This window comes from Sus scrofa, chromosome 14, assembly GCF_054392235.1.
Source record: "Sus scrofa isolate SSC_HxYL_T2T_F1_AM1 chromosome 14, Sscrofa_HxYL_maternal_Yorkshire_Landrace_v2.0, whole genome shotgun sequence".
Taxonomy (NCBI): Eukaryota; Metazoa; Chordata; class Mammalia; order Artiodactyla; family Suidae; genus Sus; species Sus scrofa.
Window position 1 is genome coordinate 51,167,949 of NC_139396.1, and position 20,227 is coordinate 51,188,175.

The 20,227-nt window shown below is 46.3% G+C and overlaps 1 protein-coding gene across 4 annotated transcripts in view; it reads left to right on the forward strand.

The window, feature by feature from the left end:
* The first annotated feature begins 18,112 nt into the window (after positions 1-18,112).
* The window catches only part of VPS37B (VPS37B subunit of ESCRT-I), a 31,599-nt gene continuing 29,484 nt past the window's right edge, over positions 18,113-20,227 (forward strand). For 3 of the 4 annotated variants that reach the window (XM_084992671.1, XM_084992672.1, XM_084992670.1), the window contains exon 1: positions 18,113-18,281. Coding sequence is in view for 1 of the 4 variants with exons in the window: in NM_001243371.1 (NP_001230300.1) it covers positions 18,171-18,281 (111 nt within the window). In the remaining 3 variants the exon portion in view is untranslated. The remainder of the gene's footprint in view (positions 18,282-20,227) is intronic. The other variant, NM_001243371.1, reaches the window with a different exon arrangement.

Here is a 20,227-nt window from a genome sequence, read left to right on the forward strand (position 1 = left end):
TTACTTTAATGTTCTGTTGTGGTTACATTAAAAAAAGAAAAGAAGGAGCGTAAATGAATCCGACAAGGAACCATGAGGTTGTTGGTTCGATCCCTGGCCTCGTTTAATAGGTTAAGGATCCGGCGTTGCCATGAGCTGTGGTGTAGGTTGCAGACGCAGCTTGGATCTGGCTTTGCTGTGGCTGTGGTGTAGGCCAGCAACTGCAGTTCTGATTAGACCCCTAGTCTGAGAACCTCCATATGCCGTGGGTGTCGCTCTAAAAAGACCAAAAAAAAAAAAAAAAAAAAAAAGACCACAAAGCACCATAAGGTTGGACATTGGTGGAGTAGGAAATGGAAGCGTGCAGAAGGTGGAGGAGGGAGGGAGAAGGCAGGGATATGGTTGGGCAGCTTCTAGGAAGGTGTGTGATTTACTCAGTAAAGGGTGGAGAGTGTAGAGGGGCAGTGATCAGACTTGACTGATTTCCGGTTCTCTGCTGCGGGGCCAAGGGAGGCGTAGGTACCGGCCCCAGGCATCCAGACCTGGGCTCACCCCAGTCTGTAGGCTCAGAGTGGGAGGTGCCACGATTGTTTCATCGCTGGGCCTCCCTGCAAGCCTTGTTGGGGTATCCCACTGGTGTTCATAACTGAAGGGGGCCTGGGGCTCTGAGAAACACTTCAAGGGATTTTCTGCTCTGCCAGTCACCAAGGGCCCCGGGGCAGCAATACAAGCCCCGGATAGAGAGCAATAGAGGCCCTTCACCTCCCTTGGCTCCAGATCAATGCAGCTCACGCCCAGAGTCACAACACAGGCTCCATGACCTCAAGAACTGACTCATGGCAGAGCCCTGAGGCCTGGTCACCTGCCAGGTGTGTGTTCCCTGACCTCTGACCCTCAATTATCCAGCTTTTCTGGACATTGGCCTAGGGAAAGGGAAGGCTAGTTCCAAACAGGAGCCTGGCTGGAAGCCTGGACTGATTGTGGGCTGGCTCTGGTCAAGGTCAGGCTTTTCCTGAACAGGAAAATGGCTGTTTCGAGGACATCTTTTGTGCCCCTCTGCCTCCAGGCAGTCTTCCTGGATTTCTCACTACCCCAGCTGGTCCCCTCCATCCTCACTTATTTGACTTGTCAAGGCTTCCCTGGCATGTTGCTTGCTCTTTGAACATACTAGAAGCTCCTTAAAGGTAGGACCTGTGCCTCTTCACATCTGGGTCCCCACATAGTAGGTGTGCTCCTTGCTCATAGTAGGTGCTTTAACCCTAACTGCCAGAGGAATTTGTACATCTCCTTTCCTACTCGATATTTCCTTTCTGATGTCTCAAAGCCACCTCAGACTCATCACGACAGAAATGCAGCCTCTGGTGATTTTCCTCCCAAACCTGTTTTTCTCACACAAACTCCATCTTAGTTAACAACACTGTCTGTCAGTTGCTCCAGTCCAAATACCTGGGCCCATCATACCGGCTCCTCCCTTTCTTTATCCCTGCAATTCCTCTCTGGGCGAGATCTGTCAGGCTCTTTGCTCAACCTGCCCAGTTGGATTCAATTTCTCCATCTCCTTTGCCCCATATCTCACCTGCAGGGCTGCAATAATAATCTTCATCTCCCTGCTCCCATCCTGCCCCGCCCTTATAACCTCTTCTCCACACAGAAGCCAGCACGATCTATCCTTTCTTCCTTCCTTTCCTGCACCCATGGAACATGGAGGTTCCCAGGCTAGGGGTCCAATCAGAGCCGCAGCCACTGGCCTACGCCACAGCCACAGCCACGCGGGATCCAAGCGGCATCTGTGACCTACACCACAGCTCACAGCAACACCGGAGCCTTAAGCCTCTGAGTGAGGCCAGGGATCGAACCTGAATCCTCATGGATGCTAGTCGGGTTCATTAACCACTGAGCCTTTCTTTCTTTCTCTCTCTTTTTTCTCTTCTTCCTTCCTCCCTCCAGTCCTTTCTTTCTAATTATCTTCACCTGTTCCTTTTTTTAGTTTTTATTTTATCTTTTTTCTATTTTGACCGCCCCAAGGCAAATGGAGTTCCGGGACCAGGGATCAGATCCAAGCCACAGTTGTGCCCTGCACCACAGCTGCTGCAACACCAGGGATCGAACCCTTCATCCTGGCGCTGTAGAGACACCACCAATCCCATTGCACCACAGTGGGAATGCCTTTCTTTCTTTTTTTTTTTTTTAAATTTAATTTTTTCTTTTGGCTGTGCTAGTGGCACCCAGAATTTCCTAGGCCAGGGATGAAACTCACCCCACAGCAGTGACAATACTGAATCCTTAACTGCTAGGCCACCAGGGAACTCCTCTTTTTTTTCAACTAGCCTTTATTTTTCAGTTTTAGATTTACAGGAAAATAAAGGGACTACAGTACAGAAATTGGGAATGTGATATACATACCCAGGTTCCCCTCTTATTAACGTCTGACGCTGGTATGATATATTTGTTACAATGAGTTAGGCAATATATTATTAACTGAAGTCCACGTTCTATTTAGATTTCCTTAGTTTTTCCCGAATATCCTCTTTTTGCCCCAGAACTTCCTCCAGGAGACCATGTTACAATTAGCCGTCACGTCTCCATAGGTTCCTCTTGGCTGTGACAGTTTCTGACATTCCTTGTTTTTCAGTCTTGACAGTTGTGAGGGGGACGGGGCAGGTATTTTGTAGAATGTTCCTTGGGATTTGTCTGATGTTTTTCTCATGATCAGACTGAGGTCGTGGGCTTGGGGGCAGGGGAAAGACCACAGAGACCAAGTGCCATCGTCATCACGTGTGTCAATGATACATACTATCAACAGGACATCACACCTGTGGTCTTTGTGCCTCAGGCGTCTCCACTGTGGCCTTGCAGTGATCAGCCAAGACAAAGCAAAACAAAGCGTTGAACTGGCCGTTTAGGGTAGTGAGGGTGGATCAGACTTACAGTGTCTTCCAAACACTTCCTTCATGATTTCCTGCTGGCAGCTTGAAGCCAACCACGGTGGGAGTATTTATACCACAGGGAGCAGCAGGTGCTGCAACTCTGAGCCTTTTTCTCCCGGATAGTTGACTGCCCAACATTGACCTAGACATTGCTGGGGGACACGACCCATCCCATCCCCAGTGGATGGTAGAGTTGTCTCTCTTGATGATGAGCAAGCTGGAAAAAGAAAAAGGAACAGAGAGAAAATAATTCCTAAGAAGTCATTGCAGCAGGCCTGCCACCCATGGATACACATTGGTGCACAGGGAACAGAAGCTGGGAGCTTGATTTGAGATGGCCCTGGCTGGTGGTGCCCTAAGAGTCTAGCAGACCCAGCACAAAGCTTCTTCAGAGGACAGCTCCTTCATTCCAGGCTTCAGAGAATCCCCACTTCCAAGTGTGATGACCAACATGCATTTGAAGAAAACCTAGCTCACAAGGAAACAGGGCACCACGAGTAAGAACCAGCAGAAGCAAGAGGCAGCATCAACAGATCCATGAGACCTCAGAGGCTGGAATTATCCAGATTCTAAAACAGTTAGGCTCATCCTGGTTAAGGAAACCATCAGCAAGCTTGAAAAATGTTTACGAGGAATAGAAAACTATAAAAAGGAATATCACAGATTTGATAAAGAACAGAACTGATAGAAATTAAAATAATAAACATAATTGTATTTGCCGGAAGATTGGTCACAGCAGAAGGATTAGTGAGGTTTCAGAAGAAATGATCCAGGAGTTCTCTTGTGGTTCAGCGGGTTAAGGAACCAGCGTTGTCATCGTAGCTGTTCAGGTTGCTGTTCTGGCCTGGGAACTTCTGCATGCTTTGGGTGCAGCCGCAAAAGGAAAAAGAAGAAATGATCCAGAATTGTAACATAGATCCAAAAAGATAGAAAATACCAAAAAAAACCCAAGAAGGTGAGGCTTCCGGAAGTTTTGTTATGCATTTAAAGTTTCAGACAGAGAGGTAATCATTCTCATGAATGGGGTGGGAAACCATTTTAAGAGAGTTTTGGGAATTATCCAGAACTGATGTAAAGATGTCAAGCTAACAGACTCAAGGAGGCTAAATATTTGCTGAATGAGTGAACAAGTGCATGAAAGATTCCTTGATAAGTGTGCCCGACCCCTCCCTCCTCTCCCTCCCCTCAAAAGTGAACTGTGCAGGGTGGGGGTTCCCTCAGCTCCCAGGCTCTGCACACAGGGGGAGCCGGGCAACAGAATTGAAATCCTATCAGCCGGCTGCCAGCTCCTGGTGCCAGATGTCCTTCACCCACGGCTCAGCCTTTGTTGTCTCGACTCGCCTCCCTAGTTATCTGTGCGGTTTAAAATAGACATGCAGGAAGAGGAATGCTGCCCGGCTACTGAGCTGTGACAAGCTCAGCTTGCAGCCTCAGAGATTCTCCGAAACTTGCCCCTCAGGGAAGAGGAACAGCTCAACCTTCTTAGTTTCCCTCTCCTGGAACAAAGGGAAATCTTTCAAGCCCTGCAAAACCATCCAAGTGGCCTTCCAGCTGAGAGGGAAGGAGGAAAGGTTGGAAAGAGTTTGTGTTGTTTTTACTCCCTCAGTCAAGCCCTTACCAGGCGTCAGGGGAACTGCCTGCCTGCCACCCAGACCAGGCTGTTGTGGGGGGGTTGACAGGGATGGACTGACTTGCCAAGGAGGCAAAATCTGCCCCTCCAGCCTTTTCTATAGCTATGGTGCCTTATTTTTGCAGGGAAGGAGCTAAGACAGAAATTAGTCCCATTTCCAGATGAGAAAATTGAGGTCCAAGAAGTGAAGTCAGTTGCTCCTGCTTGCAATTGCCAGAACCCAGGTGCTCCGCTGACCCAGACCAGACTGTTCTCGTAACCACATTATCACCCACAACTAGGAATCAAGTCCTTGGCGTGTACAGTTTGCCAGCGGACTCTGGAGGGGACAGTTTTCCTTTCTTCCTTCCTCTCTTTCTCTCTCTTTCTTTTCTTTCTTTTGGCTGCGCCCTCAGCATGCAGGAATTCCCAGGCCAGGGATCCAACCTGAGCTACAGCAGTGGCAACACGAGGTCCTTAACCCAGGGAGCCACCAGGAAATTCCTTTGGTCCTCATTTACAGTTCATTGGCAAGGCCAGATCAAACCCAGATGGAAGAGGTTTCAGACAGCTTACAAAAGAGAATGCAAACAAATGAAGTTGATGGAGAGCAAAGGGAAGGTGAGGATTGCCTGGTGAAGTGCTGAGAACCTGCTGTGATGGGAGGAACCTTGAAGAAATGCAAAGTGAAACAAAATCAGACATGAGAGCACAAATGCTGTATGATGCCTCTTCTGCGAAGTACTGGAAGAGGCAAATTCAGAGATAGAAAGTAGAAGAGAGGTCCCGAGGGTCTGGGGGGTGCTGGGGAAATGGCGTGTTGTTGTTTACGGGGGACAGAGTTTCGGTCTGATGATGAATATGTTCTAAAGTTGGATGTCAGTGATGGTTGCACAGTGATTGTACTTAACACCCCTGAACCACGGATTTAAAAGTGGTTGAAATGGTAAATTTTATATGTATTTTATTAAAATACACAAGCATTTTTTAAACGGTGGCAGCTGCACTAGTTCTGCATGTATTAATAGACATGGATCTCAGAACAGAATCTTGTTGCATAATATGATGCCATTTGGGTTTCTTAATTTAAAAAAATCCACCACCAGTGATACTAAATAAATATGCTGCATGCATCTACGTACACACATTCAAGAATAAAAATGATCTGAAAAAAGACACCCCAAGTAGAGTTAACAGTGGCCGCTCCTGGGACACAGGATGAAGCAGAAAGTTAGTGGTCAAAGGAGCTCTTAGGTCAGACTTATGTCTGTGTGAAGGAAGAGGGTGTGGGGGCTGAATAATAACCTTCCACCTAAACATCCTAATCCTCAGCACATTGCCTTATGGGGGAGGCAAAGGGCTTGGCAGGTGTGTTCAGTTAAGGATCGTGTGGGGGGTGGGCTCCTGGGTGGACCGGGTGAGCCCCATGTCATCACAGGGTCCTGATGAGATGGAAGCGGGAGGGTCAGCGTCAAGGAGCAAACGTGACCCTGGAGCGAAACTCCAAGGGGGTTCGCTTTGAATAAGGGAAGGGGGCCCCCAGCCAAGGAATGACAGTGGATTCTAGAAGCTGCAAGAAAGACAAGGAGGCAGATTCTCCCCTTTCGGCTTGCAGAAGGAGCCCATTCTGTCGCTGCCTCACCTTAGGATTTCTTGACTTCACACTTCTGACCCCCCTCCCCCCAGCCTGGTAAGAGAATGCATTTGTGTTAAGGGGGTGGTGGTTTGTTAAAGCAGCCAGAGGAGCTGAAAATAGAGGGATTCACAATTCACGTGTGATTTGTGCAATTAATGTCATGAAAATTATACACGTAAGAGGTGAGGGCCTTGGGGGGAGAGCGGATTTGGGGTTCATCAGCTAGGGCAGCCCCTCTTGAAAGAAGAGAGGCGCTAGGTGGGCTTCTGGAAGCCGGGAAGCTAGGAACACGAGGTTGGGAGCCCACTGAAGCGTGAGATGATGTAAGCGTGAGAAGAGCCGCCTTGGGAGCTGGGAGGTGTAAGGAATAAGCCCTCATCTTCGCACATTTTCTGTTGAAGATGAGACATGCAAAACTTCGCAGTGATGAGAGTGTTCCAGATTTAGTGCCTGAATTAACACCTTCTGCTGAGACAAATCTTGACTTGGGAAAAAAAATACACGGAATTAACAGGCAAAAAAACCGCTCAATCTGTTTTCAGTGCTGATGGAGAAAATGTAAATGGGGGCTGTATCTGCTGAGTGAGCTTCTAGCGACTTTGAAAGTTTCCTCGGGTGGGATAATTGTTGTTAGAGAGTCACTTTGATTTTTCTTCTTCAGTGACATGATTTCAAAATGACAGATGCCATGCAGATCAAATATGATCCCCCTTTAGAAAGGGTGGAGGAGTGGATGGGAGGGTAGGTATGAACATAGTTGCTTGAATATGCCTTGAAAAAAAATTCCAGGAAGGAAACACAAGAGGCCATTAACAATGGTTTTTGTTTTACCTCCTCAACTGTTTGGATTTGGTTTTTATACCATTTTGTGACTTTAAAAATTAAAAAGTGGGGTGTTCCTCGTTGTGGTGCAGTGGGTTAAGTTGCCACAGCCGCAGTTCGGATTTGATTCCTAGCCTGGGAACTTCCGTATGCTGTGGGTGCCGCCAAAAATAAACAAATTAAAAAGTGAGGGGAGGAATTCCCATTGTGGCTCTGAGGCTTAAGAACTTGACCAGTATCCATGAGGACGCAGGTTCGATCCCTGACCTCACTTGGTGGGTTAAGGATCTGGTGTTGCTGTGAGCTGTGGTGTAGGTCAAAGACACAGCTTGGATCTGGTGTTGCTGTGGCTGTGATGTAGGCCAGCAGCTACAGCTCCCTCTCGACCTCTAGCCCAGGAACTTCCATATGCAGCAGGTGCAGCTGTAAAAAGACCTCCCCCCAAAAAATGTAAGGGGAGCATAACCCCTTAGGTGTGGGCTATGCCTAGTAACTTCCTTCCAAAGAGGACCGTGTGGAAAAGAGGCAAATGGAGTAACTTCACAGGGAGACACCTGACAACCACTGGCTCCACAGGTGATCGGGGTCAACACCGTCAGTGATAGTGTGTCTGGTTCTCTCTGCTCTTGATGTGATGTGATGACAATGGCACTTGGCCTCCATGACTTTCCTCCCCAAACCCTAACCCCAGTCTAATCACGAGCAAAACACTAGATAAATTCCAATAGAGGACAACCTATAAAATATCTGTCCTCCTCAAATCCATCAAGGTCCTTAAAAACCAAAGAAAGTCTGAGACATTACCGCAGTTGGGAGGGGCCTAAGGAGATGCGATCATTAAATTTAATGTGGTGTCTTAGATGAGATCCTGGGACAGGAAAAGGACATTAGATAAAAACAAAGGACATCTAAATGAAGTACAACTTCACTTAAAGATAAGGTGGGAGGAGTTCCCATGTGACTCAGCAGAAACAGTCTGACTAGTACCCATGAAGATACAGATTTGATCCCTGGTCTCACTCAGTGGATTAAGGATCTGGCATTGCCGTGAGCTGTGGTGTAGATTGCAAATGAGCCTCGGATTTGGCATTGCTGTGGCTGTGTCATGGGCCAGCAGCTGCAGCTCTGATTTGACTCCTAGCCTGGAAACTTGCATATGCTGTGGGTGCCTATGGACAAAAAAAAGTATATATATATACATATATATATTACATGTATATATATTTAGGTTCATTAATTGTGGCAAGTTTAGCTTACTAATATGAGACATTAATAATGAGAAGTTGGATGAGGGAAAATAAGGGAATTATCTCAATTTTTCTGTTAACTCTAAAACTGACCTTTAATTGTGGCTGGTTAGCTCAGTTGGTTAGAGTTGGTGCTAATAAAACTGGTCTTTAGAAGTTTATTAAAAATTTTAGAGGATGGAGTTCCCGTCGTGGCGCAGTGGTTAACAAATCCGACTAGGAGCCATGAGGCTTCGCGTTCGATCCCTGGCCTCGCTCAGTGGGTTAAGGATCCGGCGTTGCCATGAGCTGTGGTGTAGGTCGCAGACGCGGCTTAGATCCCACGTTGCTGTGGCTCTGGCATAGGCTGGTGGCTGGCTGCAGCTCTGATTAGACCCCTAGCCTGGGAACCTCCATATGCCGTGGGAAGCGACCCTAGAAAAGGCAAAAAGACCAAAAAAAAAAAAAAAAAAAAAAATTAGAGGAACTTCTACGTGTACACTGACGGAAGTCTCAAAGATGTGTACGGGAGAGTTCATTGAACAACTTGAAACCTAGATGCCCACGAAGTCATTTGGAAATGCTACGTAGCTGTTACAAAGACTGTAGTGGAAAAAAGGTGGGGGGGCGGTTTCCCTTGTGGTAAAGCGTTAAGATCTGGTGTTGTCAATACAGCAGCTTGTGTCGCTGCTGTGGTATGGGTTTGATCCCTGGCCCCAGACCTTCCTGGCACACCCCCCCACCCTGCCTATATATAGATATGTAGATATATAGATATGGCTAAAAGTACTAACCTTCGAGGTGCAAAGTATGTGGTAAAATCCTACTTCTGCTAAATAAGACGTTACACGTGTGTGTGTTTATCTAGATTTAGAAAAAAATCTAGAAAGAAAAACAACACTGTTCATTGTGGTTGCCTCTGGATATGAGATTAGTGGGATTTCTTTTTGACATTACATCTTTACTGTTTGGACAGTTTTCACAGTAAACAAATATTATTTTTAAGTATCTGAATGTTGTATATATTGTTAGGAAGCATTTCAGATTCGCCAAACGAGAGAACAACATAATAAACCCATTACTCAGTTAAGAAATGAAAGATGCAAATTAATTTTATAACTTAAAAAAAACCCCAAAACTCAAACTCAATAAAGTTTCTTTTTTTAAATACCAACTTGAGAAAGTTTCAGTTTCTCCCTAGAGAGTCTGCAAGCACATTGCCTGGAAATCATGTCTTGCTAGTTTTATCTACATGTAAATCACCTTAAATGTCACAACCCCTGCTCATATGTCAGGTCAAGGCTGGAAGTGAAATTTAGAGCTAAATTAATTTCTTAGACATAATATGAACTTAATATTCTTGGAGTTGTCCAGCCAATTGCAGTGCACACATGCCCAGAACAGGCTGTTCACTGCCTTTGTGGTTTATCTGCAGTGTCAAGGAAAAGCAGGCCAAAATATTGAACACATAAGGCCATTTTGGTGAGAAAAACAAAAATTCTGGAATTTGACAATATTTAGAGTCCTCTCTAGGGACAGTCTGTGAAGCTGTTCTTCAGGGGAGCAAAAGTTAAGCAATCTTACAGATGATCCTCCCTGTGAAATGGGCTTGGTTGATCAGGAGGGGAATGTTGAAGAGTAAATAGCTTTACTATCTCTTGGGGGTTTTGTCTGAAATAGTGGTGAAAAACAGAATCGTTTTTGGTGAGAGGTACAAAAAGCAAAGCCAACATTAAAAAAAAAAAAATTTTTTTTTTTTTGGTCTTTTTAGGGCTGAACCCACTCCATATAGAAGTTCCCAGGCCAAGGGTTGAATCAGAACTGTAGCTGCCGGCCACAGCCACAGCCATGCTGGATCCTTAACCCACTGAGCAAGGCCAGGGATTGAACCCGCATCCTCATGGATACTAGTCAGGGTCTGAACCTGCTGAGCCACAGTGGGAACTCTTCTTTTTAATAATTAGTGAGAAGAGTAATATTTCGGCAACACTAACTAGAAAGTGTAAAGGAAATCAGGTGGTGAAAACTTGCACTCCTCCATTTCATGGTATATGAGCCAACACATTTTTACTTCTTGTGGGTTTGCTCAGCATATAAATCTGGGGTTTGAGGAATTTTTTGATTTGTGTGTGTGTGTGTGTATGTACGTGTGTGATTATTTTGGTCTTTGCACTGATGTTCAATAAAACCTTTTCTGAAGTTGTCAGTAACTGCTAAAATGAAACATCAGTTTTCTTTTTATTTTTGTTAAAAAAAAAAAACCTACATGCAAGTTGTCAGCATAACTCAGAAGAAAAAACTTTAATCTACTGTCCTATCCACCAACAATTTAAAGTCTAGTCTTGGAGTTACTGTGGTGGTGCAACGGGATTGGCAGCATCTTGGGAGCACTAGGATGTAGGCTCAATGCCCAGCACAGTGGGTTAAGGATCCAGTGGTGCCACAACTGTGGCTTGGATCTGATCCCTGGCCTGGGAACTCCACATGCTTTGGGGTAGCCAAAAATGAAAAAAAAGACTTCATTTATATACAAACATGACTTGTTCTTGGTTATTTATGTATATACATTTTTTTTTCCATACCTGATACATATGGAAGTTACCTGGCGAGGGGTTAAATGGGAACTACAGCTGCCAGCTTACACCACAGCCACAGCAACATGGGATTCAAGCCATATGTGCAATCTACACCACGGCTCACAGCAATACTGGATCCCCTACCCACTTAGCGAGGCCAGGGATCGAACCTACATCCTCATGGATGCTCGTCAGATTCATTTCCACTGTGCCACAACAGGAATTCCTGTCCTTGGTTATATAATCACGGTATGTGGACACATCTATATTTTGCCTTTCTACTATGATGTTAACTAACTCCTATTGTTTTTTTCATTGTCTTTCTGCTGCTTATATGAATGGCTGTTAAATATACCATTGGTCTGATTTACCAACCAGACTTATCCATTCTTAGTGTTGGCCATTTAATTTATCATAATAATGGTCCTTTATTCATCCTTCTCTCTTATGACCAATCTAGAGGTGCTGCATTACTTCTTATTCCTCTTCTTTTTTTTTTTAAATGGCTGCACCTGGGGCATATGGAAATTCCTGGGCCAGAGATGGAATCCGAGTTGCAGCTTCGGTAATGTTGGATCCTTAACCAGCTGTGCCAGGCCGGGGATAGAATCTCGCCGCTGCAGTTGGGGGGGGGTGGTGTGTGTGTGTGTGTGTGTGTGTATAGGGCCACACCCACTGCATATGGAGGTTCCCAGCCTAGGGGTCGAATCAAAGCTGTAGCTGCAGGCCTACGTCATAGCAACTGGGGATCTGAGCAACGTCTGCCACCTACTCCACAGCTCATGGCAATGCCGGATCCTCAACCCACTGATCGAAGCCAGGGACTGAACCCGAGTCCTCATGGATGCTAGTTAGGTTCATTAACCACTGAGCCACGACAGTAACTCCTCTGCAGTTGGATTCTTAAGCTACTGCACCACAGTGGGAACTCCTGAATTAGTTATCTTAATTACATCCAAACTTGGGAGCATAACGACAAACATTTTTTATTTTAAACATCTCTTCTTTAGTATTTTTGTTGGCCGAGGCATGCAGCAGCTTGATGGGAGATCTCAGTTCCTAGACCAGGTATTGAACTTGGGCCTCCGTGGTGAAAGCACTGAATCCTAACCACCAGACCATGGGAACTCCCAAAAAACATTATCTCAAATGGTTTCTGAGGGTCAAGAAGCCCAGAGCAGCTTGGCTAGGTGGTTCTGGTTCAGGGTCTCTGAGGCTGGACTGGGGGTGGGAGTTGGTAGGGCTTAGTTCATCATATGTACTTCTTGAACATCCTCCTGATGGGACAACCAGCTTCCCCGAGAGCTCATCATGTGAGAAAGGAAGAGTTCACTTCTGCTGTATTCTACTGATCACTCAGCCCAACCCCGGGAGAAGGAGGCAGAGGGCTACTCAAGGATGTCGATGTCAGGAGGATGGCTGCCCCAGGCGTCTGGCCCCTGACAGCCATCTGTTTCCCATTCCTCTCATCGTTTTCAAATTCTCAGTCTTAAAATGAGCCATGTCTTTTATATACAGAGACATTCAATTCTCATCCAGGACTCTCTCTACACCTTACTTCCTGAAGGTCAGAGATCCAGAAAAGTTGTCTTGACATATAATAGCTGGCTTCTGGAACTTTTCAGACATCCTGCATTTGACCTGCACTAAGTGAAAGATGAGGTGATGGTTATCCTTCAAGTCTCATTTTTTGGGGGGACAAGGACACCTAATCAGAAAAAAAGGCAAAACAAAAAAGCGTGGGATGGCTATTATTAAAACAAACACAAAACCTTCAGAAAACAAGTTTGACATGGACACAGAGAAACTGGAACCCTTGTGCGTGGCTGGTAGGAACATAAAACAGTGCAGTCATTATGTAAAAACAGCATGGTGATTCCTCAAAGTTAAAAATTCCATATAATCCAGCAATTCTGCTTCTGAGTATACACCCAAAAGGATTGAAAGCAGAGATTTACCAATGATCATATAGCAGCATTATTCACAATAGGAAAGGTGGAAACAGCCCAAATGTCCACCGACAGATGAACAAAATGTGGTCTCTAGATATAATGGAATATATTCACCCTTGAAAAGATGATTCTGACACATGCTACAACATGGATGAACCATGAAGACAGTAAATGAAATCAGTTAATCACAAGTGGACAAATATTGTATGCTTCCACTTATGTGAAGTACCTAGTATAGCCAGATTCCTAGAGACAGCTGGAGGAAAGGGGAAACAGGAATTATTGCTTAATGGTTATAGAGTTTCAGCTCTGGAGGTGGATGGTGGTGACGGCTGCACAACAAGGTGAATGTACTTAGGCCACTGAACTGTGACTGTAAAAATAGTTAAAATGGTAAATTTCATGTATAATTTCATGTAGACTTGACCACAATAAAACAAAAAACATGGTTAGGCCCATTGCTGAAAGCAATTTAGCAATATCCAGTAACGTTGAAGATGTCAATACCCAACAACAGAAGAAAGGATTTAAAAAATGGTCATACATATATACAAGCGCACACTATAAAGATGTGAAAAAAGAATGTTTCAAACTACATGAATCAAACTCCCGAATGCTGCTGGTGCAGCCAAGCAAAACAAACTACATGAATCAACAAGGATGCATCTCAGAAACTTAACACTGATCCCCAAAAAAGCAAGTAGCAGAAAGATACATGTATATATGTATGTATTTTTAAATTAAGGTTATGGAGATATACACGTAAGGTAAAATAAATAGGACAGTAGCTTCCCTCTGAAGAGGGAGAAAGGATTCTTGGGCTTCAGTTGTGCCTGTGATATTTAGCCCTTAACCTGGGAGTTACATGAGTGTTATATTTTCTTTTTTTCTTTTTTTGTCTTTTTAGGGCCACACCCGAGGAGTATGGAGGTTCCCAGGCTAGAGGTTAAATTGGAGCTGCAGCTGCCAGCCTACACCACAGCCACAGCAATTCAGGATCCGAGCTTCATCTGTGACCCACACCACAGCTCATGGCAACGCTGGATCTGATCCTTAACCCACTGAGCAAGGCCAGGGATCAAACCCGCATCCTCATGGATACTAGTCAGGTTCATTAGCTGCTGAGCCACAACAGGAACTCTGAGTGTTATATTTTCTCTCTCCCTCCTTTTTTTTTTTTTCTTCTATGACTGTAATAGTTGATTAAATAAACCTCACAAGAGAGCAAAAAATAGAAAAATCCAGAAACAAACAAAAAAAAAGGCAGAGTTCCTGCTGTGGCACAGTGTGTTAAGGATCCAGTATTGCTGCAGCTGTGGGATAGGTCTCAGCTCGGGCCTGGATTTAATCTCTAGCCTGGGAACTTCCATATGCCACAGGGACAGCCAAAAAAAGAGGGGTGTGGGGGGGAGGCAAACCTCAAAAATAACCAACTTTCCTTCATCCTCCATCTTTACAGCACATCAAAATAACATCAACCTTAAATATAATTTTAAAAATCTTCCCTCACTCTCCAAAGTAGGGACTGTGTCTAAAATGATTTTTTTTTTCTTCTTGATGATTTGTGCTTTGGTCATGTTGGGCATTTAGATATTAGTAGATGACAATGACAATGGTGGTGTCATCAGGCTGAGAGGGGCATGGCTGTTCTACCTGCTGCCTTGGGGAATAATTCCTCTCCTGCCTACACATAGCTGCATAACATATGCTATGGAGATCCTGTCATCGAGTCAACACATTTTCTCCCAGTTCCTCAGACTGGAAAACATCTATGAATAATTCTAACTTCCATTGGAGAGAAAGAATTCTAATCTCAAGGCTAGAAGATCAGAAGGCTCAACTATGTGAAGGTTACAGGGGGTTTTTTGGAGTGTGCTTTCGAAACTATTTCCCCATGTTGCAAAACAGAAGATTCATTTCTTTTCTTTCTTTCTTTCTTTTTTTTTTTTTTTAAGGGCCATATCCAAGGCATATGGAAGTTCCCAGGCTAGGGGTCAATTCGGAGCTGCAGCTGCTGGCCACAGCCACAGCCGCAGCAACATGGGATCTGACCCTCATCTGCGACCTATACCACAGCTCATGGCAACCCCAAATCCCCGAACAAATGAGTGAGGCCATGGATACCAGTCGGATTCCTTTCCTCTGCACTACAGTGGGAACTCCAGGATATTCATTTCTAAGTAATAACAATACTTCCATTGAGACAGAAGCCCTGGCACATACATACATTGCCCTTGATTTGCCAGAGCAAAATCTTCATGAATGGGCAAATATCATAGGCAGGCGTAGGTTTGCAGAGAAATCCCAACATCAGTTAACAAAAGGAAAAAAAGGGTAGAGCTCCTGTCGTGGCTCATCAGATGACTGACTAGTATCCATGAAGATATGGGTTTGATCCCTGGCCCCACTCAGTGGGTTAAGGATCTGGTGTTGCTGTGGCTGCCGTGTAGGCTGGCAGCTGCAGCTCTAATTCGAGCCCTAGCCTGGGAACTTCCATATGCTACAGGTACAGACCTAAAAAGACAAAAAAGAGAAAGAGGGAAAGGTACAGGCTTACCCACGCATTTCAATTAACAGGTTTTGACACCAATGCAAGGATTTTCTGATGTTTCTTTTCTTCTCTCAACCACTTTTGAGAGCAATGAGAAGTTTTTAGAGCAGCAGAACAAGGTATTTCTGTGGTTTGCCCTGTTTGACAAAGGAAGTGGTGTGTGACTCAAATAAGTCGATGGCAGAAAGCAGGTTTGAGAAGGGTTATAAAAGGACTGGGCAAGGCTGAGCTGTGAACCTTGTTTAGACTGAGCATTCTGGTGGCCACTGCATATAGGTGTGCCATTTAGAACTGGGCTTGTTCTTGGTGTGTGTCCTTGAATGAGTCACTTCATTTCTCTGTATTGTGGAGTGCTGTGACCTGGACTTTATTCTTCCCTTCTGTGGGAACTATGAGAAATTTCTGGGCAACATCTTAAGCCTCATGTGTGAGTTTCCTGGAAATAAAGCTCCTAACCTCAATTTGGCAGGTCTATTTTCCAGGAGAGAACAGGAAAAACACAACAAAGCTTGAGTGAGTACCATGGTCCTAAACTTGACTTTCTTTCTTTCTTCTATTTCTCCTGTCTTTTGTCTTTATAGGGCCATACCTGCGGCATATGGAGGTTCCCAGGCTAGGGGTCTAATCAGAGCTGCCTAAACTTGACTTTCTACTTCCTCTTTATCGTGGTTTTTCTTCCTGAAAGGCACATTTTTGGACCCAATATAACAAGCTCAAAGAAAGAAAAGGACTGAGTGCCCTTTTTTGAATTCAATAGAACTTTTTGTTTACAGATAGTAGGAAATGCTTGCTCTCGTTTTCCTCATTTTCTACAAATGGGTGCCCTTAGTCACAGGGGCTAGAAGGAGAGAGACAACGGGTCAGTGGAGCCCAATCTAATGTATGGGCAGACAACTCAGACCTTATGTTCTCTGGATGGGGAAGCAGAGACATCATCTTCATACACAAAGCTCATCAGTCAGCCAATAAGCGTTTACTGAATGCCTCGACTGTGCTCACTGCTGAGTTATGTGACGAGGTCAGTGTAGTAGGGTGCCAGCGTGGCGGATTCCAGACTGGGAGCCAGAAGATTGGCCAATTATTTGATTTGGGAAAAACCCAAAAACTTCCTCCTTCCAGGGCCTCAGTTTCTTGATGTGTAAAATGAGGAGGCTGTAGCGGGTTAACCTCAGATTTTGGTTTCTTCCAACTAGAACTGTGGCAGATTCCAAAGCAGGATAATGAGTTCCTAGACTCTTAGATCTTGAGAGGCTTCTAGACACCGAGGATACTGAGCAATGGCACCCTAAATCATGTCATTTCTTTTTTTTTTTTTTTTTTTTTGTCTTTTGTCTTTTTGTTGTTGTTGTTGTTGTTGTTGTTATTATTGTTGCTATTTCTTGGGCCGCTCCCGCGGCATATGGAGGTTCCCAGGCTAGGGGTTGAATCGGAGCTGTAGCCACCGGCCTACGCCAGAGCCACAGCAACGCGGGATCCGAGCCGTGTCTGCAACCTACACCACAGCTCACGGCAACGCCGGATCGTTAACCCACTGAGCAAGGGCAGGGACCGAACCCGCAACCTCATGGTTCCTAGTCGGATTCGTTAACCACTGCGCCACGACGGGAACTCCCAATCATGTCATTTCTGAAAGAGCACAGCTTGGCCTACCTGGATGTCTAGACACCAACTTCTGAGGTGGTGCAAAGCAGCCACTCGGTGCGGCTTGCTCACCATGCTCCAGCCATACTGGTTTTCTGCCATTCCTTTAATGTACCAGGCTAGTCTTGACTCAGGGCCTTTGCCCATGCTGGTCTTGTGCCTTGGGCTTCCTACAGGAATGGCAGCTGGTTCCACCCTTCAGATCTCCTTGCAAGTCATCTTCTCTGAGAGGGCCATCTTTCACTACTCTAAAGAACTTTCTAAAAAAGTTTTCTTTCTAAAGAATGTTCTAAATTTCTAAAGAGGTCTTCCCTGTTTCAGCATTCATTTCCTTCTTTGCATGCTTCCAGTTTACAATCATTTTGTTTTTTGTTTGCTTTGTCTGTCTGTCAGCTCCATGTTAAGCAGGGGTCCTTTTTATTTTATTTAGAACTCTAAACCCAATTCCTAGTCCACATGGTAGGTCTTAACAAATATGTGAAATGAATGACTTGGTAGCTCCACAATTCCAAGGAACCAAAGGCATCTAAACTTGTTTCCCTATAAAGTCCCCTTCTTTGTGGTTCCCTGAGTCAGGCTGGGCTTAGGCTGCAGGAACATCCATCCACTGTCTTATTTGTTTTTTGTTTATTTTTTTTTTGTTTTTTAGGGCCGCACCCCGGGCACATGGAAGTTCTCAGGCTAGGGGTCGAATCAGTTACAGCTGCTGGCCTATGCCACAGAAGCCACAGAAACGGGGGACTTTAGCCACGTCTGCGACCTACACCACAGCTCAAGGCAACGCAGAATCCCCGACCGAGTGAGCAAGGTCAGGGATCGAACTGCATTCTCATGGATAATAGATTCATTTCTGCTGCACCAGAAGGAAAATCCTGCCTGCTTTCTTTGGATCTCAGCGTTTCCCTCCCTTGAGGAAAAGCTCTCATGACATCATTGCCCACTCTCCTGTGCCACAGTGACATCATTGCCGCCACTCGCTGGGTCACAAACCCATCCCAGGTCTCATCCCCTTTCCTTAGAAGCCCTCACCCTTTCCAGGGAGGACCGCCCGACCCCTAGCACGGGTCGCGCCAGGTGCTCAGCTTTCTACGTCACGTCCGCCCGCCCGCGCGGCGATGACGTCACGGCCCGGGTCTGGCGTCACGTGCCCCCCCCCGCCGTGGGCGGGCTTTGCGGGCAGCGCTTCCGGTCCGGGATCCTGGCGGCCAGAGCTGCAACGGCGGCGGTGGCGGCGGCGGCCGGTACGCTGGGATGGCTGGCGCCGGGAGCGAAGCTCGGTTCGCCGGGCTGTCACTGATGCAGCTCAACGAGCTGCTGGAAGACGAGGGGCAGCTGACAGAGATGGTGCAGAAGATGGAGGAGGTGAGCCGAGACGGGGCTTGAGGCGGCGGCGGCGGCGGGGCCTCGCGGGGGGGGCGCGGGGTCCGGCGGCGGGCTGGTGGTGGCCCGAGGCGGTCGCGGTGCCTCAAGTTAGGTTGGGTTGCCTGGGATGGGAAATGGGGGAGCTTGTGACGGGGTCGGGGATGAAGGGACCGAGGCTGGGGTGGAGCTGGGGAAAGCGTCCCGGGACGGGGCTTGAGGAGGCGGCTAGGGTCCTCAGGCCGAGGACCCGACACAGGGAGTTGAGCGGGGATTAGACAGCCTGGAATGGGCATTTGGGACGTGGAGGGCTGTGGCCGAGTCTGGAGGAGGGAATTAGGGTGTCGAGACTAGGTTGGACAGGGTGGGGAGGGCGGTAGTCGAGGATTAGGGGAGCCTGGGACTGGACTGAGGGAGGGGGCCGAGGGCTAGGTCTGGGCAGGCGTGGGAGTGTTTGAGGGGAAGGTTGAGGGGTATGGCGGAATCAGTAGTTATTGGGGTCTAAGAATAGATTTGGAGGGGCTTGAGTGGACTAGCTAGATATAAATCTTAGAGGATTGGGGGTCCAGGATGAGTTTTGGGGGCGGAGTGTCTGTAGCTATGTCTGAAGAGGTAGTTCTGAGATGGGCTTTAGGGTTGGGCAGGGATCTCCCAAGTGGGAGGTAGAAGGCCACCAACTTCCCAGGTTCAGATTTGACCCATCTGTGTGTCTAAAGGTCCCTCAGTGTCAGAGGGGCACTGCAGGGTCTGACTTCATTTGGAAGGGGTCTCAGTCTTAACAGCCTTATCCCAGGGGCTTATTCTCCTCTGTCTTGTGGATGGGCCTCAGGGTGGCAGCAAGATCCCCTTACTGGGAAGAGTTGCCCCCCTCCATGGAAGAAGGGAATGTGGTAATTCTAGTACGGTTGCTTTGCCCCACAGGGTCCTTCCTTCTTGGGGCCAAGGAGGACTCCTGGAGATGGTTTTTGGGAGAAGCTAAAGCGGGGGAGGGCTAACAGCCAACCTCCACCTCTTTGATAGTAGAGGGGCCGCCCAATCTCGGGAAGGTACATGCCCTTCGCTGTTTCTGGTTGTCTCACTCCATCCCTGTGGTGTGGTTTGTTCTCAGGGGTAGCTGACTTCACTCTTGCGTTGGCAGTGTTTGCTTCCTTTTTGTCCTTTCTCCTAGCCCTTTTGAACTCATTCCCTGAAAGTCCAATCCTGTGAGTCTGGGTCTTCTCCAGGCAGGTGGACCCAGGCTGATCCAGTTTTCCCTAGCCCATCTCCCACTCCTACTCCTTTGTCTTCTAAAGCCTGAGCCTTCCCACGCCTACAGGGCTGAGCTTCTCACCCAGAAGCCTGTGTGGGGGCTTTTGGCTTTCTTTCCGGAGAGGGATTGTTCAGCAGTGAGCCAGCCCCCTTAAAAGGGGGCTTGTATGGAGGCACATTCAAAATCACTGGAAAACCCTCAACAGATCATTGTCCTGAGCTACAGAGAGGCCACTGTAGTAAGATGGTATCAGTCTTTCCATTAATCCACCCCTTGTATTCACGGGCTTTGTAACTTGGCACATATAACATTGCTCTGAGATGCAATTTACCCCATTTTTGGTCTCCATGTGGCACTTTCCATTTTAGAGAATAATAAGTGACAAAATCCATCTTTCTTGACTGAATGAGAGTTTCATGTCCCAAAAGAAAGAAAATCTTTGCCGAGTTTCTCTGTTCTTCAGTTGCCGGGAGACCTTTTGTTGATTGCCAGCAGGCGTCTTTCTAGTTTAATAATGAAATGATAGGTATGTTTCTCTAATATGTAACACTGCCTACAAGTTATTTTATTATATGTGACTATCCAGTTTAAGTAAAAACAGAGTACTGTAGTTGTATTAGTAGAACATTAATAGAAAAAAACTGCCTGTTAGTGGAGGGAAGATTGTGGAGTCAAGTCATTCTGCTGACTTTGTTAGGGA